The sequence below is a fragment of the Terrapene carolina genome, unplaced genomic scaffold (assembly GCF_002925995.2).
Source record: "Terrapene carolina triunguis isolate 2854851 unplaced genomic scaffold, T_m_triunguis-2.0 Scaffold84, whole genome shotgun sequence".
In the NCBI taxonomy this organism is placed as follows: Eukaryota; Metazoa; Chordata; order Testudines; family Emydidae; genus Terrapene; species Terrapene triunguis.
In genome coordinates this window covers 4,956,323-4,976,383 of record NW_020664435.1, presented here as the reverse complement: position 1 = coordinate 4,976,383, position 20,061 = coordinate 4,956,323, and the positions used below count along the sequence as shown (strand labels likewise).

The 20,061-nt window shown below is 38.5% G+C and overlaps 1 protein-coding gene across 2 annotated transcripts in view; it reads right to left on the bottom strand.

The window, feature by feature from the left end:
- Window positions 1-243: 243 nt before the first annotated feature.
- Window positions 244-20,061, bottom strand: part of AZI2 (5-azacytidine induced 2) — a 47,553-nt gene continuing 27,735 nt past the window's right edge. For both annotated transcript variants that reach the window (XM_026649365.1, XM_026649364.1), the window contains exons 6-8: window positions 15,795-15,856; window positions 6,938-7,056; window positions 244-1,800 (exon numbers count right to left, since the gene is read on the bottom strand). In XM_026649365.1, coding sequence (XP_026505150.1) covers window positions 1,394-1,800; window positions 6,938-7,056; window positions 15,795-15,856 — 588 coding nt within the window. In that variant the 3' untranslated portion in view covers window positions 244-1,393. The remainder of the gene's footprint in view (window positions 1,801-6,937; window positions 7,057-15,794; window positions 15,857-20,061) is intronic.

Here is a 20,061-nt window from a genome sequence, read left to right as displayed (position 1 = left end):
AAATACCCAATGTAGAATTTTCCTTGCAAGTATTGTACATTTCAACCATTTCACTTTAAACCTGGTGTATGAAGCCAAATAGTTCTAAAACTGCCCTCCCAAAGAGCAAGACTTAACTGCCTAGAACAGTGGTTCTCAAACTGGGCGTCATGACCCCACACGGGGTCGTGAGCTGTCAGCCTCCAGTCCAAGCCCCGCTTTGCCTCCAGGATTTATAATAGCGTTAAATATAAAAAAGTGTTTTTAATTTATATAGGGGGGGGTCTCACTCAGAGGCTTGCTGTGTGAAAGGGGTCACCAATACAAAAGTTCGAGAACTTCTGGCCTAGAAGCTTCCTTGGTTTAAAGAGAAATTGGTCTTTACCAGTTAACCACATACATCAGTATATGGACACTCAACTGTATAAAGTTGGCAAATTTATAATTTGAAACACTTTAGTTTTCTACACAACAGATGAAAAACCCCTATCAATATGGCACAGTTGTGTATTTCGAACACTAATACTTAACATCTGAGCTGCTCAAGTTAAGGCTTCTGTTCTTGCGACCAAAAAAAAAGGTTGGTGGCCTTAGAAACGATACGTTAAAGTGAAGATTTTGGTGATATACAAATGAGGCACACAAAGATCATTGCATTGTGGTTAGGGTGATTCTATAACAGGCACTAGTGTGCGTAGAATGCTATTAATTTCCTTTGTCAGTGGCAACAAATAAAAACTATGTCCGTGAATTTCATTTATGATCTTTAAATACTTACAGTAAGGCTAAAGAAAGAGTGCAGTCTAAACAGTGTATCCTAGCAGTTTTGGTTTATACATGTTACATAAACATGATTTTGGAGAGAAAAAAAAAAAAACCCTATAAATCTCACCTTTTCTTCCTGGCATATCTCACACATTATAAATCCAGTGACTATTCCTAAACCAGAGGGGGTAAAAATAACATTCCAATTCCATTCTTTACCTGAGAGTTCTATATCTGAAAGACACTTCTGTCAGAGGTAAGCTCACAGCTTTTAGACATTTCTAACACAGGATACCAAATGCCTTTACGAGCAGTGTTATGTACATACAGCGAACTGAAATGCAGAGCTGGATTATTTTGATTTATTCCAAGAGTTCAATATTCAGTCTCTGTAATATTTGCAAGTGTGTGTCATGCTCAGTATAAGAGGACCAAGCATTTAGGGGCTGATTCTGATTTGCTTACACCTGTATTACCAGTATAGCTCCTTTGATTTAGTCCGGATTTACAGCAATGAGTAATCAGCCCCCCCCCGGTCTTGGAACAAGACAAAAGTAGTTACCTCCACATTTCAGCCAACTACTTTTCTCTTTAAAAAATTCTAGTATTCAGGTACCTATTCAGAACCAGCCCCAGTCTCAGGAACTACTTAGCTCTTGTGCAGGCAGTTTTGATTACACTGATCCAGGTAATCTATTGGATAGTTTGACAAAGATGATTTATTTTTCATTTCCCAAAATATTGTCTCACTAGGTTTTGGAGGGCTTGGGAATACCCAGGAATTATCTTCCAGAGAGCTCTTTCCATATGAGTTTTGTTCATGACAGGTTGTGCTGCCAATCGGGATGGGTCTCTCATCTGTCCACGACTGGAGATTTGCCTGTTCAGACAGGATTTTTACATCTCTTGGGAGAGGGGGAGCTACGGCATTGCAGAGAAGTTTGTCATTTTGTGAAAGAGAGGGTTTTTTGTAGACTGCCCCAGAAGAAGTCAAATATAACTTTGTGAGGTTCTTCTCCACGTCTTCAACACATTGTACTGGTGCACTAGTAGAAGCTGAAGAGAGAAGACAACTAAATGTAATTCTTAATTTATGTATCTAGAAGATATAGTGTACATACATTCAGAAATGTGCCTAGTGTAACAGGACAACTTTTCAGCTAATGGATCCCATATCCTGCTTTTGAGTGCTCATTAATCCGAGTTAACACAAATTTTATTCAAATATTTTGCAAGTTTCACTATAACTCATTAAAATAGCACTCTCTCAAAAACCAAATCAACTCGTTCCCACGTCAAGGTGGAAAAATTGTAAAGAGTCCAGCGGAGGGCAACAACAACAAAAAATGATTAGGGGGCTGAAGCACATGACTTATGAGGAGAGGCTGAAGGAACTGGGATTGTTTAGTCTGCAGAAATGAAGAATGAGGGGGGGATTTGACAGCTGCTTTCAACTACCTGAAAGGGGGTTCCAAAGAGGATAGATATAGACTGTTCTCAGTGGTACCAGATGACAGAACAAGGAGTAATTGTCTCAAGTTGCAGTGGGGGAGGTTTAGGTTGGATATTAGGAAAAAACTTTCACTAGGAGGGTGGTGAAGCACTGGAATGGGTTACCTAGGGAGATGGTGGAATCTCCTTCCTTAGAGGTTTTTAAGGCCAGGCTTGACAAAGCCCTGGCTGGGGATGATTTAGTTGGGAATTGGTCCTGCTTTGAGCAGGGGACTGGATTAGATGACCTCCTGAGGTCCCTTCCAACCCTGATATTCTATGAGATGTGGGAGGGACTGGTGAATCTTTCGGAGTTTGGTGAGGCAAGTATAGAGTGTTGCACCAGTATGATCTACGTGGGCTCAGAAATGTCTATGATTCACAATGGTCCCTTCTGGCCTTGGAATCTCTGAATGTTGCTTGCCTGCAAAGAATCTTGCATCCTATTTCATTGTCTCTGAATGAGCAGCCTCCTTCTGCTGCCAGGTCCTGAACTCATCCTCAATCCATGAAGCAACAGTGGGGAGATGGCATGGAGCTTATTGCTTCTCTGTTCAAGGGCCAGGTTTCAAACAGGCTAAGAAGGGGAGGATGGCCTTTTGAAAACAGGCAGCAACTATCCAGAAGTGGGAATGGGACTGGCCACATGTTGAGTGAGTATGTGACAAGGAGAGGGCAGGGATGAATTGCCCATACCACCTCTACTTCTCTTCATTTCACTACAAATGTAATGAGAATTATTAAATGAGGATTGTCAGTTAGATCCTACAAGCTAAGCACTTCACATGTGAGGTGAAGTTTCCTATAATAGCTATGAATCTAGAATACAAACTCTGGTTTATAAACACAATGCTCATAAAGGACAAACAGAAGAGTCAGTGCCCTCTCAGCAGGATGTAGTATCACCCTGCCAGGGAAAGTGAAAAAATGGTGACCAATTAGCAAATTTCAGTAAAAAGCACTTTCCAATGGCTGGTTTGTCACATCCAGAAGATATAGTTAGGAAATTTGTGACTCACCCCATCTGTGCTGATAGGTGTAAAAAGCAGTGCTTGAGATGTAAGCTATTCATAGGTACAAGGACAAATGGCAACCACATACTGTAGTCCAAATGCTGTGAATACTGGGATTGGAGAAGCTTTAGGGCAGACGAAGTGCTATTCAGTCAGAAGTGCAGAAAGGGAATTGTATTATTACTCCTTGGATACTTCTAGTTAAACTGAACCTTCTATTGACAACCAAGCTATTAGTAGCATAACTATTCATCTAAAAAATTGTGGGACAATGCAACCTGTCTATTGTCTGTGACTAACAGTCTGGGTTGTAACTTAATAAAACTTTCAAGGTCAATATTTCTGATGTTCAACCTGAAAGTACATTAACAGCTGAATAAAATGACCCAAGTTTCTACACTCTAAAAGACTAAGATTATTTGACAAGAGAAGCACACAAGGCCACTTAGGCAGCCTTGTCCTACTATTGAGTAGTTACATACACAACATATACTATCTGTTTGTTTTGTAGCAGTGGGTAGGCCCAATCAGGATTGGTGCCCTGTTGTATTAAGTGATCCCTGCGGAGCTTGCTGTATTTTGCTTATGAGCATGTGTGTGTATTTTATATCTAGGAATGGCCTACTGAGAACTAGATGAAATTGTAAGGATGAGAAAACCCATTCAAAAAATCAGTGCACTTTATGATGATTGAGTCTCAGTGGTCTGGCGCTATTTCAGGACAGAAACAAATGGTTGAAATATTAAGATAAATTCTGAGGAAAATGTTTGTTTCCACAGACAGAGGGCATTCTAAGTGACAGCAACAAAAGAGAAACCTTCCATTTCATCCTTCCTATGAGGCAGTGAGAGAATTGAATAGTAAATAGTATAAGCTGGCTGTAGTCAAGATTTGACCAACTGTATCAGCCAAGCAAGAACTCAAAACAAGAATGAACTTTGTTAATTTTTCTGAGATAGCAACTTCCTTATTCAAGAACATTTTTGCTTCTAAACACAAACAGCAAAAGTGTGTCAATTCAGACAGTTTCCTACGGTGGATCTCTCTCAACATTTAAGAGTTATATAATGCCCAATTCATGTAAGGAGCTACAGCATTATATAGGCTTCAATCTTAAATTTGTTAAATTTAAGGTACTGTAAAGCACTAGAAAACACCCCAGTTTCTCATTGTTTTTCATCCACCATTACACGTAAAGATTTCCAAAATGCTTCAAGAAGTGATGAGCTGCTTTTTGTGAACAGTGTCTTGTATATGGATTAATGGAATCCACATACATGTTGCAATTGACATTCTGTTGGCAAGATTAACGTGTAGCATCAATTATTTTGAACTCTATAAATTGCTTACCCTCTCTATTTCTCTGAGGAGTATGAACCACGGTGTTGAAAAGTAAAAGGCTTTCTGAAAAAAAGCCTCACTTCTTGTTATAAAACAGACTTCAAAGTGCTCAAAAATGGAACTTACAATAGTGAGTAAAACACTGTGGGAAGGAGAGGAAGTTCATTCTACCCCTGCCCATAACTTTTTGAACAAGATTCAATAGACATTGACTCATGACTTTCTCCAAAAACATTCTAGATTCTACCAGCCTTTTCCTTAACAAAATGCCTGCTTGGGAACATACTATTCTACATGTGTGAAACATTCTGAAAATACAGTGGTACTTGTAAAAGAAAGCAGAGAAAGCAATTGACTTCTTTGCTGTTGTCACAGGTTTTCCCTTATATTAATTCACAGTCTAGTCACCTTTACATCACTGTTTTACTTGCCTAATTTGTGACTCAAGTCAACCCTATAATATGCAAGGATATCATTTTAGAAGGTCATGGAATATTTGGAAACATCTGTTAAAGTGAGGATCAGGTTTGTCTATTAGCTCTCTTAATTCTAGAAGTTTCTTTTATCATAATCATGACCCCTAAAAGCCAATTCATGTTTAGAAGGAGATGAGGATTGCATGAACACAGTTAGGAGGCAAACTGATTTTCTCCCATGAATAGTCCAAGACATGGTTCAAATCAAGGTTATACTCTGCATGTTAACAATACAGGTGCATCATAACTGCACTGCATTAATACAAGACATTAATGAATCAGTAAGCCAAGTCCAGCTTTAAGATTGGATGCTTGCAACAGGAAATAAAGCCAGATGCTTATATGTGCCAATAAATGATTGTGGGCAAAGAAACCTACAAAATAAGCCTGGCAAAAATCCACAGACCCCAACAGACCAAGTTATGATGCCGCCTTCTATATCCCTTGATGCACAACTCCACTACTGATTGCAGAAAATGCTGCTGCAATGAGTTTTCTGGCTGGGAAATGAATTGTTAGCACTTGTGCAGATGAGAGAAAGACAACAGCCACACAACCACTACAGTACAGCAAATGCATGCTTCCTTACACTACCATCACACACCGTGGCCAGAACAGACTTCTTAGGACTAGAGAATTATTCAGAGTCCAAGCAATCCTTGATTTCTCTTCTGAACTTGGATGTTAAATGTGTCACTAGTGTATCTTTTCAATGTAGACAGACACGCATCCAGTGGAAACTGGACTGAAGCTACCAACTCATTTCGTAGAATACCTCAGATAGTAATCATCAGTCACAGACCAGGACCAAAGTCAAACTGGTGCCCTAGAGGTGAATCCCATTATCAATTCCTTGAACCATCCAATTCTGTATTAGCAAAGTGTTCCTCTAATATTTAGCCTTTTGGATTGGTCATCTGAGCTCTCTGACCTGTTCTATCTTATCAAAGAAGTGCACCATCAGATGTCGTCACCAATCATCAAACATACTATAAACAAGTGACTGTTGCTTATCCTATTTATTACCTACATTTTGGAATTTCCTACCCAGTGAAAAATAGGGATACTGCTACTCACTAACCGAACGTTCTCTTCTTTAGCTTTCAATCATTAGATCACAGGTGACAGTGCCAAATATTGGTCTTTTGTAAAACCCCTGCATTGGAAGGAAATATTACATACAAGAGTTGAAATAGAAATAATTTCAGTCAGCAATGTATAAAATCTGCAGTAAACCCAGAGCAATGGAAATGACCAATTTTGTCAATTGTTTTTAAGAGGGTGGTGGAGGTAAACCAGTTTTGCAGCATCAATATTTTGATTACAGGGAATGTCATCATCTGGAGTTCTATTTCACTGGGAGATAAGTTTTCAGGATGTTTTCATCACTAGTAAGAAAAATTATAGCTATAGGGAAAGAGTTCAAAATCTGTTCCTGAATTTTAAAATGCTACCAAAATGTTTTATATATTTGATACTGTTAAAGTAAGAAAATGCATTTGAAAAGTGAAATCTTTGTTTTGTTTTTTTAAAAATATGAAGTAGTTGTGGTAAAAGGTCAAATATGAGTAAACTTAACACCTCAGCCTTGTACACATCAGCGACACTTGACTGAGAAAAAAGCCACAAGGGGAACAGAATACAGTACTGAAGAAAAAACACATCAGCAACACCTTTATGTGTGAAGCTGACCAGTATGAGACAGAAGCCAAAGCAGTAAATGGTTAGGCTGGAACTATAATACACTCTGGCTTATCAACTTCAATTGATGAGATTTTGATAAGATATGATAGCTAGTTTCTCTTTAAAATGGTATAGCTTGGATCAGTGGTTTGTACTTGTAAGGCTTATTCCTGCAAACACTGACTTGCCTTTCTTGGTTGCAGTTGGGGTTTTCAGTTTTCGTAGAACCTCAGCTTGCACTTCAGTCACCAGATGCAAGTTAGACATTTCCCTCTTCAGTTCCCAGTATGCTTGCTGCACATTTTCACTGAAAGACATTTTAAAAAGTTAAATTTCTGCTGCTGTTGCAACTGGCCACCCCGACTCTATTGCAGTTCTTAAGAGATACAAAAAAACATTAACCCTGAACAATGCCTTTTTTGCTTAATGAATAATATATTCTCTTTTCAGTTTTACTAAATAATCGTTTCAATCTGACATTGCCAAAGGACAGTATAGCCAGTAAGGCAGAGGCCATCAGATTATGTGGCTCTTAATGCTGCGCATACTAGTACGTAAAAACTCTGAACTAAAGCAATAATTCCAAAACTCTCCAAATGGAAAATTAAGATTAAGAATACTCTGCTAGTTTCACATCTGAAATTAAATTATAATCCTGATGTAAAGCCAATACCCTCAAAAATATTCTAAGTGCCCATTTCAAATACACACAATGGATACTTCGAAACAGACGTGGTAAAGAAATCAAATATGAATTGCTTTGTTTGTGACTTAGCAAATTGCCACACACAAACTAACATAATATTCCAGATCATGTTAATAGAGCTACAGTATTAGTCAAAAACTAAGCATCTGATATTTCAAACTTGGTATTTTAGTCTTCACACCACTCCGTTTGCCACAGTGATTTCAGATTAATTAGGTACTTGATACCCAAATTGCTGAACACATGCCCAGGCCAAATTAAAATAATACTTTATGTCTGACTGGGCTGTCTCATGCTGTTGAATGTAAATCAATGTGACAATACAGTGTAAATTATCAAGAACCAGTTCTCATTTTTGGTGGTGGACAGAGAAGCGGGGGGATGTGGTGGGCAGAACTGTTTTGTCCTCTAAAGATTCCTGTTATTTAAGGCAGTTATTATCCATGACGACTTAAACAGGTAATCAGCAAGTCAAATTTTCCCAAGAAAGAGTTATGAGAATGTCTAAGCAAAATATATCAATTATGAAGAGCTATTTATTAATCTAAGCAATAAGCAGATTATTCAGTGTTCAGAGTATTTTTCTGATATTTAATAAATGCTTAAGAAGGTACACTTAGAGCCCCACTGAAACACATTATTTCAGAACATAATTCTATGAACCAGATTTTCAGAAATGCTTAGCACCCACAACCGGGGCCAGATTTTCAAGAGAATTCCGTTTCTGTTTATGCAAGTACATGAAGACTATTTTCAGAGTGCTCAGTACCTTGCAGCTCCTATTGAAAACAACAAGAACAGCTGAGAGACAACCTGGTTTGAAAACCTGTCCCTGTACTTTCAAATGAAATAATTAGATAGCATCATTCATGCTTTTACACATATTGAACAGCAACTGTATATCAACTACCATTTTGAAAGACCTACTGGAATATTTTAAAATATGCATGCACTGTTACCTTTGATGTAGAGGCACTGGGCTACTACTCTTTTGTCAGTCAACTGCTGGCCACAGAAAATCTCCAGCTTTTTTTATTTTTTTTAAATTAAGAATCCTGCTCTAACAAAATCCTTGGCTCACCACAAGTTCTCAGAAAGAAAGCTGCACCATTAGTGTTTAAAACTTTCTTTCAGAACAGAATATGACCAGATATACCACTTAACAGTAAATATACACACAAGGCAAACTTATTTGTGGGAATTAATGGTTATTTGTATTATCATAGCATCTAGGAGTCCTAAGTCATGGACTGGGACCCCATTGTGCTATGTGCTATACAAGAATCAGAATTTCTGAATCCACATTCAAAATTGCTTTACAGATGTGACAGCACAATAGTTTTCACTTCATTCCAGCTCTAAGATTGTTGGGTATCAGTGATGTCAATGGGTATGAAATGTTATCAACACATAAGTGTAAAAATGTAATAAGAAAAGCCAAGAAGGAGTTTGAAGAACAGCTAGCCAAAAACGCAAAAGGTAATAACAAAATGTTTAAGTACATCAGAAGCAGGAAGCCTGCTAAACAACCAGTGGGGCCCCTGGACGATCGAGATAAAAAAGGAGCACTTAAAGATGATAAAATTATTGCGGAGAAGCTAAATGAATTCTTTGCTTCAGTCTTCATGGCTGAGGATGTTAGGGAGATTCCCAAACCTGAGCTGTCCTTCGTAGGTGACAAATCTGAGGAATTGTCACAGATTGAAGTGTCATTAGAGGAAGATTTGGAATCAACTGATAAACTTAACAGTAACAAGTCACCGGGACCAGATGACATTCACCCAAGTTTTAAAAGAACTCAAATGTGAAATTGTGGAACTATTAACTACGGTTTGTAACCTGTCCTTTAAATCAGCTTCTGTACCTAGTGACTGGAAGATAGGTAATGTAATGCCAATATTTAAAAAGGGCTCTAGAGGTGATCCTGGCAATTACAGGCCGGTAAGTCTAACGTCAGTTCTGGGCAAATTAGTTGAAACAATAGTAAAGAATAAAAGTTGTCAGACACACAGAAGAACATAAATTGTTGGGCAAAAGTCGACATGGTTTCTGTAAAGGGAAATCATTTCTTACTAATCTATTAGAGTTCTTTGAAGGTATAAACAAACATGTGGCCAAGGGGATCCAGTGGACATAGTGTACTTAGATTTCCAGAAAGCCTTTGACAAGGTCCATCACCAAGAGCTCTTACGTAAATTAAGTGGTCATGGGATAAGAGGGAAGATCCTTTCGTGGATTGAGAACTGGTTAAAAGACAGGGAACAAAGGGTAAATTTTCAGAACGGAGAGGGGTAACTAGTGGTGTTCCCCAAGGACCAGTCCTAGGACCAATCCCATTCAACTTATTCATAAATGATCTGGAGAAAGGGGTAAACAGTGAGGTGGCAAAGTTTGCAGATGATACTAAACTGCTCAAGATAGTTAAGACCAAAGCAGACTGGGAAGAACTTCAAAAAGATCTCACAAAACGAAGTGATTGGGCAACAAAATGGCAAATGAAATTTAATGTGGATAAATATAAAGTAATGCACATTGGAAAAAATAACCGCAACTATACATACAATATGATGGGGGCTAATTTAGCTACAACTAATCAGGAAAGAGATCTTGGAGTCATCGTGGATAGTTCTCTGAAGACGTCCACGCAGCGTGCAGCGGCAGTCAAAAAAGAAAACAGGATGTTAGGAATCATTAAAAAAGGAGTAGAGAATAAGACGGAGAATATCTTATTGCCGTTATATAAATCCATGGTACGCCCACATCCTGAATACTGCGTACAGATGTGGTCTCCTCATCTCAAAAAGATATACTGGCATTAGACAAGGTTCAGAGAAGTACAACTAAAATGATTAGGGGTTTGGAATGGGTCCCATATGAGAAGAGATTAAAGAGGCTAGGACTTTTCAGCTTGGAAAAGAGGAGACTAAGAGGGGATATGATAGAGGTCTATAAAATCATGAGTGGTGTGGAGAAAGTGAATAAGGAAAAGTTATTTACTTGTTCCCATAATATAAGAACTAGGGGCCACCAAATGAAATTAATGGGCAGCAGGTTTAAAACAAAAGGAAGTTCTTCTTCACACAGTGCACAGTCAACCTGTGGAACTCCTTGCCTGAGGAGGTTGTGAAGGCTAGGACTGTAACAGGGTTTAAAGGAGAACTAGATAAATTCATGGAGGTTAACTCCATTAATCGCTATTAGCCAGGATGGATAAGGAATGGTGTCCCTAGTCTCTGTTTGTCGGAGGGTGGAGACAGCTGGCAGGAGAGAGCTCACTTGATCATTACCTGTTAGGTTCACTCCCTCTGGGGCACCTGGCATTGGCCACTGTCGGTAGACAGGATACTGGGCTGGATGGACCTTTGGTCTGACCCAGTATGGGCATTCTTATGTTCTGAACACATTTGCACGGAGAGCAAAAAAGCATATCCTAAATTTGTGGATATCTACTGCAGAATATGTGACACCTGAAAACTGAAACTAAGTAACTATCTCAAGTTTGTTATTTTATTTTATTGTTTAAACAGAGGACAAATCATATTTATGCTTCACTTATTCAGAAGCTCTCAACTTTGAAAATGACTGGATCAATGCTCATTCTACCAAACAAAAACTATCCAGTATCCAAGTTATATAAAACTTAAAAACAGCTCCAAATCTGCCACAGACTAAGAGTAAAATGCTCAGAAATGCCTAAATTACTTGGGAGCCTAAATCCCATTTTCAAAAGTCTCACTGAAAGTCAATGGGACTTATGAAACTTTCACGTCGTATGTACAATTTTCCGCCAGATGAGAATGTACAATATGGAACCTTGCATGTATTGGTTAACTATTTAAATTACTACAAACCTTTTCTTCATGGTTATTAAGTATTCTATATACCCAGATTGTAAATTGTAATTACTAAGTAACAGTGGCAGCTGTATTGATATACATAAACACACCTTTATTTTAACCTTCCCAGATCTGTTAATTTAGCACAGGGGTGCTCAAACTGGGGGTTGTGACTCCTCAGCAGGCCATGAGGTTATTACATGGAGTCGCAAGCTGTCAGCCTCCACCCCAAACACCACTTCGCCGCCAGCGTTTATAATAGTGTTAAACATAAAAAAAAGTTTCGTTTTAACTTATGGGGGAGGGGAGGCTGATACTCAGAGGCTTGCTGAAAGAGAGTGTGCTTGCTGTGAAAATACAAATGTTTGAGAACCACTGAGTTAGCATAAAAAAATCTGATCCACTCACTACACATACATCCCACTACTGCAACATCTTAAAAAAAGATGTTTACTGCAAACATCTGTGAAATACTACAACTTATTTTACTAAAATATTCCTCTCACCAGTAAAGTCATCCACCACTATACAATCCTTTTACAAATACTACTTGGCAAGCTCTTAGCACCAACACAACTGTTTAAGTCTTCAGCAAACTGGATTTCCAAAACAGGTATTATATTAAATCACAGAGATTTTGCAAGCGGTTGACAAGTGTGAAATAATTACTTCACAAAAAATTAGTTAACGGCATATGTCCTCCCCCAGTAAACAATAAGGTTGTTTGCTACAATAAATGTTTCACATAGGAACCTGTCTAAGGGTGTGAAAAGAGTTGCTGACTGCTCGGTACAGTTCTATACATTAATATGCATTACAAATAGTTATTCACATTACAATATAAAACCACAGTGCACATGTGCGAATTCCTGCAGAGGGCTGCTACCTGGAAGCTGCTTTTTAAAACCAAAATTTACTCTACTAGACTGAAGGACAGATAACTACTTTATCTTGAGATAACACTTCTGCTGTCAGACATGCAAGATTGATCATGCAAGATGCTGCAATTGGAACCACAAGGAAAAAAAAACCTGTTCGCTATGTGACAAGTTTAAGATGAAGGGTGAGTAGCAGTAGTTCGGATACAGCCTGCCCTATATTATAGTCATAATAAAAATACTAAAGAGTAAATGAAAAGAACGCCAGTAGCACTACTCATTCTTTAAAATATGTTTCTTCCTTCCCCCTCTCAACAGGCAAAGCAAGACTCAACACAATATGACTCCATAACAATTTCTTATTAGTAAGTACTATTCCCCCCTCTTGTGGAAAACTATGTAAGTACACAATTTGCCTATGTTGGGATAAGAGGTACAAATAAGCTCACAAATTTATCGGTATAACCACTACATTCCTTTAAACCCAAATATTTTCTTTAAAGGGCATTTTCCAAAATATTTTTGAACTCTCCCTCATACTGCATTCCCTGTAGTCAAGCAGGATAACAATGTATCGGATTACAATACACACAATTATGGAGCAAAGATGTTTTGGGGCTATTCCAACAGGAAAAGCAGTCATCTGATTTGCCAACACTTTTCAAGAGGACTACTATGTGTTTTAGTCAAGTGAATAGAAGGAATAATTTGTAACATCTTCCTTATTTCCTGTTTGGTGAAGGCAGGCAGCACAGCACAGACCAGTGGAAGCAAGGTTAGGCTGGGTCACTGTATTCTGCTTCCATCTTCTACAATGTAAGTTTGAAAATACCTCAGTGTTATACACTATTTGAGAAAAGGGTAAATTTCAACTGGGAGCACATTCACAAACAGCTGTTTCTGGAGTACTGAGGGAAAACCTTTGAGATCCTCAAAAGCTTCAATACTACTAGCAGGACTCAACTCCTTCCTGTTAGCAGCTGCAAATTTCTTTTACCCTTCAAGCCTCTTCTAGTGTCTGTGAACGTCTCTGGGAAGTTGGAAAAGAGTAGATAGGAAAGCCAGGAACTATTTTAGTTGATGTCTTATGCCATTGTTATCTACAGGTTGCAATGCACTATGAGGGGCAAGCCACAAAGGTCAGTTAAGCTTCAGCCAATGCAAACTGCCTGCCTGTGGCTTGCCCCTCAGTGGGCCACATACTTAAATGGAACAGGTCACTATCATCCATGAATTTTTGCTGGCTTCTATCTCCTTCCTGGAACGATGCAAGGTGTTCATCTTTTAAACACTATATTAGGTTGGAGTCTAGCTACCCATGAATCTTCTACATACTTCACTTGACTACTATTAAAAGATTTGAGAACTTCCAGATGGCTTTAAGGGTGGCACATGAGACTCATTCTTTTTGCTCAAAAGGTTTTTTTTAACCTTTTGATAAAACTATGGAGATTAAGATCAAGTGGCAGGTTATGGTGGTTGATGGGGGTGGCTATTATTGCTCCACAATATGCTCAGTTCTGGCTAATGTTTTAGTTTACATAATGTGCTTAGACGACACAGCATTTTGCACATAATTGATATCACCACTAGAAGCATTTAGTCTACTCTTATCTCTGATCTCAGATTCCTTTTCTCACCCTGATATCAGTGTGGCTTTTCAGGTGTTGTTCACGCTATCCTTTTCAATGGCACTGAACAAGCAGCTAAATTCTCTAGCATGCTCATCTCCTGGCTTGAATGCTCCTTTTCCAACCACGCCTTTTAAGGTTTCAGGTGGAGACTTTACACTTTCCACAATAGAGCACCCCACAGCTGATTCCTTGATCCTTTATCTTCTACCTTCACCACCACTTATATGTGGCTTCACGTAGTTATGTCTGTTGACTCACATTCCAAATGTCATCTCACATCTGCTTGTCTTGAATGTCTTCAAACTACAACTGAATTTGCCAAAAACGGAAGTACTTCTAGACAGAGCCCTAATCCCATTTTGTGATTCCACTATTATTCTCCTTAATTAAATATATGGAGATATACCTATCTCATAGAACTGGAAGGGACACCGAAAGGTCATCGAGTCCAGTCCCCTGCCTTCACTAGCAGGACCAAGTACTGATTTTTGCCCCCGATCCCCAAGTCGCCCCCTCAAGGATTGAACTCACAACCCTGGGTTTAGCAGGCCAATGCTCAAACCACTGACAAATAGATTCCTTACTAGGCCTATTAATACAGAACTCTGAGTAAGAATTCATTTAAAACTACAATACAGAACCATATTGCCCACACCCGTCAGAAGCAGTGCAAAGACTTGTGGGAGTCGGGGTAACAGAGGAGCTGAGGGAGAGGGAAGTAATTGCTGGGAAGGAGCCTGGGTGTGAACTTGGAGGGTCATTGGGTATGGGTGGGAAAAGTATGGAACGGGGTTTTTGGGGTGGGGAGGGATTGTTAGAGAACTTCCTGCATGCAGACCCTGGCTGACCCCTAGCCTCTCCCATTCAGTCAGGCACATCTGCCCTTATCCTCGTGTCCCTGCATCCCCATGTGTCCTTGCCCCCCCGTCCACATCTGTCCCTCCACCCCGAGTCAGACACATTCCCAACTCCTCTTCTGGATAAGCCCTTCACAAGCCTTTTGTCTGATCACTGTCAAGGGCCTCACCCAGAACTTTTCCCAAATCCTGGTGTCTCAGTCTAAGAAGACGACAGTCTTTTCTAGCAGGCTCTTCTTCCAGCCTAGGCATCCAACCTTAATCCAGGTGACCCTTCCTGGTCACATGCTCCCTCCAATCAGATGCTTCACCCAAGGACACCTCAGTCCTAGGATTCAGAAGAAACCAGACCAAAGGCAGAGCTGGGCCCACTGCATTTAAAGGGCCAACTCACTCCCTGAGAGAGTGTTCCATGTTGTCTACTCAACAGTGTACAAAAAGTAATTGCAACTCCTGGTCACTAAACTTAAAGGAATCCAGATATACTATTGAGATGTAAAAATTAGAACCATACATCCCCCATCCTCCACCAAATTTAGCCTTGAAGCCACTACCAAAGCAAACTCAAAATATGATACAAGTTTGCAAAAAACTCCATACACTTGCTACACTATCCTTCTCACACTATAGTCTTATCCAATGCCTTACTCCATCAAATCAACTTCTCATCTTGAATTTCTGTCTACTCAGTTTACTCTTGGATGTTGGATCTCTAATTTGTACTAACCCACCTCTTTGAGACACATCCATTTCTCTTCCTGACTCTAGAGTGTTTTCATCCTTGACTGTAGTAAGCTTTATTTTTTTTTAAAAACTGCCTATTAAATCTGGTATTTAACTTATGTGATCTGGAAACAATCCAGAAGATTTAGACACTATCTTCTCTATCTTAGAGTTCACATAAGTAGATTTAACTTTCATCATAGTTTATCAACATGAATAAAAATAATAAATTTTGTCAAATATCAAGTGCATTTGAGTTGGTAACTATCTATATAGCAAGCTACCTTGGTTGAGTTAGCATATTATTCAAATAAGTTCACGCACAGAACCATCTGCCACAGCAGTTCAATGCATCATTTCTAAATCACACACTAACAAAATGAAACACAGAAGAACCACAAATATTCATACCTCTGAATATTTTGTTTTTGGAGGAGGTCTCCATTTAACAGATTTAATTCCTGACCCTGGTCCTGAAAAGAAAAAAAAAAGCGAACAGTTAACTCTATTTAGTGTCCAAAACCTTTGTAACAAAAATCTAATCTTACGAGCATGAGGGTCTTCAGTTTCATTAGCTGACGTACATTGGGAAGGGAAGAAGAGATTGATGTGCCATTTTACAATACAAAGTTCGTAAAAATTCAAAAGTTTCCAACATAAATTGTGACTACCTGAATTAATGTGTGAACAAGATCAATTGTGTTGAGAAAATGAGTGAAATGCAACAATACTATCACCACACTGAATGTTTCAGAATGTTATGGGATCTAGAGATTTCCTAGTAAGAAATTTCACACAAAATGCTCATCTATACAGAAAAAGGCAAATCCAGAGTCTCATTAACGTTATTTCTGGGAGAACAAACCAACCACAAAATTGGTAACTAAATAGTCCGGGCTATACTTGCAGACACCACCTTTCAATATATCCAACTTCCACAAGACATGTAAACTCAAGTGTTTCAACCAGGCTATACTCCATCAATTTTTGCAGATTAAAGTCAATGGGATTTGTGCTTCTGTGTCACCTACATGCTTTGGAAAAATCCCACCTTTAGGTACCTAAGTATTAGTTTAACTTTGGACATCTAGATTTGAAAAATTCTGGCTTCTGTATAAAAAGTTCACAATAACTAACTTATTAAAAAATCTAAATGACTTTTTTCTATTAACACTGAAGCAATTTTGTTTTCATGTGACAGATTTTATCCCCACTAAATTTTTAAAAAATAAAATAAATTTAAAATAACATGTTGCATAAGGTAATGTACTTGCTGTAGTGTTTACAGTATCCGAGCCTTAATTTTTAAAAAATTGTTTTTTGCTTATAGCAGTTTTGTAGAAGTAGGATACCCTATTTGCAGTGGCACTAAAAACAACATTTAAAATTTAGTTAATTTTTAAATATAATGTAGAATTACAAGAGCAAAAAAAATATTAGATTCTGTTAAACATGCTATCTATTATCACTGTGGCTTTAAGAGACCCCACTCTATTATTAGCATAGCTTTTAGTTGATGCAAGATGAGTATCCCATACACTTACCATGCAAATCTGAAACAAGAAAATCTAGAATACTAAAAATATAGAAAAGACAACTAGAATGTCACGATAGCAGCCATTTTTCTTTAATTCTAGGTTTTAAACTAGGTTTGCTAAATTGGTCTTTGTATTAAGAAATCCTACAGCGCTCTCAATATTTCAACCGGCAATGTCACTTTCCTCTTCCTCCAAAGCTTTACTGCTCATGTGCAAGATATTCAATGTCTGTGCTATAAAAATAGCTACTGTAAATTATGAACAAGATTTTAAACTAGGGTACACTATGTGCCTCCTTTCTTGATCTGTTAGTGGATTCGAGGGGAAGAAGTAGTTTCTTGTATTTCTTCTTTAAGACAAAAGTTACTGTAACCATTATTGATTCAGAGTTCTGTGCACCATCTACACAAAACTTGCCTAAGTCTTTTAGCTCTCCCAGCATGCATCACACAAGCAATAAATCCCTTTATGTGAGTTGCCATTATTCAAACTCTGTGTGTCAAAAACATTTTGAACAAAATACTTTATTTTGTTTGCAATTTTTTTAATTCTTTAAATTTATGAAGTTAGTCAGAAAAGGCACCTACAATAACTCTAGATATAAACAAAAAACAAGAACCACCTGCTTAAGGAGAGGAAAGCTAACAGTGAGTAAATGCTCAATTCAAGGTAATCAATTCCCTTTAGCACCATCTAGTGGACATAATATATATGAACATGTAGATACTGAAGAAATAAAACACTTTCAGTAAGAAGATCTCAAATGCTCTTAAAACATTAAACCATGTCATGTTTGCACAAAGGTGACTGATGACAGCAATCAGTTGATCAGACTGCCCAACAAAGTCCCCAAAGAATGATATACACACCATAAATACTGGCTATCTTAAAAAAAAAAAAAAATGAATGCTTAATCTGTAACATAGGGCTAACCTAATAGTGTTAATAAATACTAGAAAAAACAGAGAACTTACTCTACTCACAAAGGTAGCATATCCTCTGTTTTAAGTTAAAAAAGTCAAATCATTTCATCTGCCTCTGTTTTCCCTTTTTCTAAAATTATAGGTGCATTTTAATTTAGTATCTGCAGCATGTAGCTGCATTTAGCAGATCAGTAGCTTAAATTTGAGAGCTCACTCATGACTGCAGTGTGCTACAAAACAAACAGTGTCTTTAACGAACAGCTATAAAAACCTGTGTGCAGAAGCGACCACATCCCTTCCACATGAGCCAAGTTTTAAAGACCAAGACAAACAGTAACTTAATACATCTACAGCAAATGTTAAAAGTAATAATAATTATAATTAATGGTGCTCTTACAACACCAAAAGAAATCAGATTCTGGGCTCTGGTCTTAATCCTGAAGAAAAACCTCAAAGTCAGCCCTCCAAAGAGGAACGTACTAAGGGCAGGTCTACACTTACTTCCTGGTCCGGCCGTAAGCAATCGATCGATCTTCTGGGATCGATTTATCGCGTCTTGTCTAGACACGATAAATCGAGCCCGGAAGTGCTCGCCGTCCACGCCGGTACTCCAGCTCGGCGAGAGGAGTACGCGGCATCGACGGGAGAGCCTGCCTGCCGCATCTGGACCCACGGTAAGTTCAAACTAAGGTACTTCGAATTCAGCTACGTTATTAACGTAGCTGAATTTGCGTACCTTAGTTTGAAGTGGGGGGTTAGTGTGGACCAGGCCTAAGAGTATGAAAAATTGTTACATGAAGCGTTCAATTCCTCGATTCTCTCCTAATGAGATCAACCAAAGCTTCAGCACCCATTGGCTGTTTCTGGTATGGCTGGGCATAAAAACAAAGTCTAAATATTACCATTAGTTCCACAGACATTTCTAATACAGTCCTGTATAAAAAAAAATAAAAAAATACTGGAAAGTTGTAGCTTTCAACCGGAGACCTAAAAATGAGGCACAATACAGAATACAGATGGAAGTTAAGGTGACGTAAACATCTTTCCTTTAAGATGCACGAGCTGCTTTCTCATTTCATTAACAAGACTGCATTTCTGGAGTCATCTTCAAGGAAAAGAACATTAAGATACCTTCAGTACAGACTTGCTGTTAATAGTTTATATAATACTGTTAGTTAAGAAATTATGCTTGCTGTCCCGTTCCCCCCCCCCGCCCCTTTGCTGGATGCGGACACGTCTGATATAAGAAGTTCAGGACAAGGAATGTGTCTTACTCTAAGAGAGCTGTGTAAATGTACAGAACTGTATAAAACAAACCTTTTAATAAATATACTGCATTACACACAAAAAACTACATTAAAAGAACATTTAAGGTTGCACAATCAAATTCTCAAAAGTTAGGAAATAGCAGAATTAAGACTCCCTGTGCAATCTTAATTCAGCCTCCTTATGCTTATGTGTCATGATACTGTCTTTAATTACATGATCACTTACTATCTTTTCCACAGAGCCCCTGCCTGTGGATGACTCAGGGTTGTATGGTGAAAGAGGCTGTTGTCTGTGGGACCCCTACCTCACAGAACTGGAAGCAGTAGAGTGAATGAGGCAGGGGATTGCAGGAAGAGAAAGAAAAGTCTCGTGGTTAAGGCAGTTGAATGCTGTCCTGGAAAAGTGGATTCTATCCTTGCCTTTGCTACATAGTTCCTCTGTGATGCTAGGCAAGTCACTTAAACCAAGCTTTCCACAGGTGGCCACTAACTGTGTTCTTCATTTTTTGGGAGCCAAACTTGAGACTCTGGGGTCTGATTTGCTGAAGTGTGATGAACATGCACAACTGCAACCAAAGTGAATAGGAGCAGTGCTTTGAACATATAAAATGCTAAATAACGTTAAGTACTTTGGAAAAAAAAAATAAAAAAAAAAAGCAGGCCCTTGGCATCTCAAATTAGAACCCAAAATTAGTGAAAACTTTTGACCTTACTCTCTCTGTCTCAACTTCCCACATGTAAACTAGAGATAATACCATCCCCTCACTACACAGGGATGTTGTGAAGATAAATTCATGTTTGTGAAAAACTCAGATACGATAGTGATAAATGCCATAGACCAGTGGTTTTCAAACTTTTTTTCTGGAGACCCAGTTGAAGAAAATTGATGCCGGTGACCCAACGGAGCTGGGTATGAGGGGTTGGGGTGCAGAAAGGGGCTCCGGGTTTG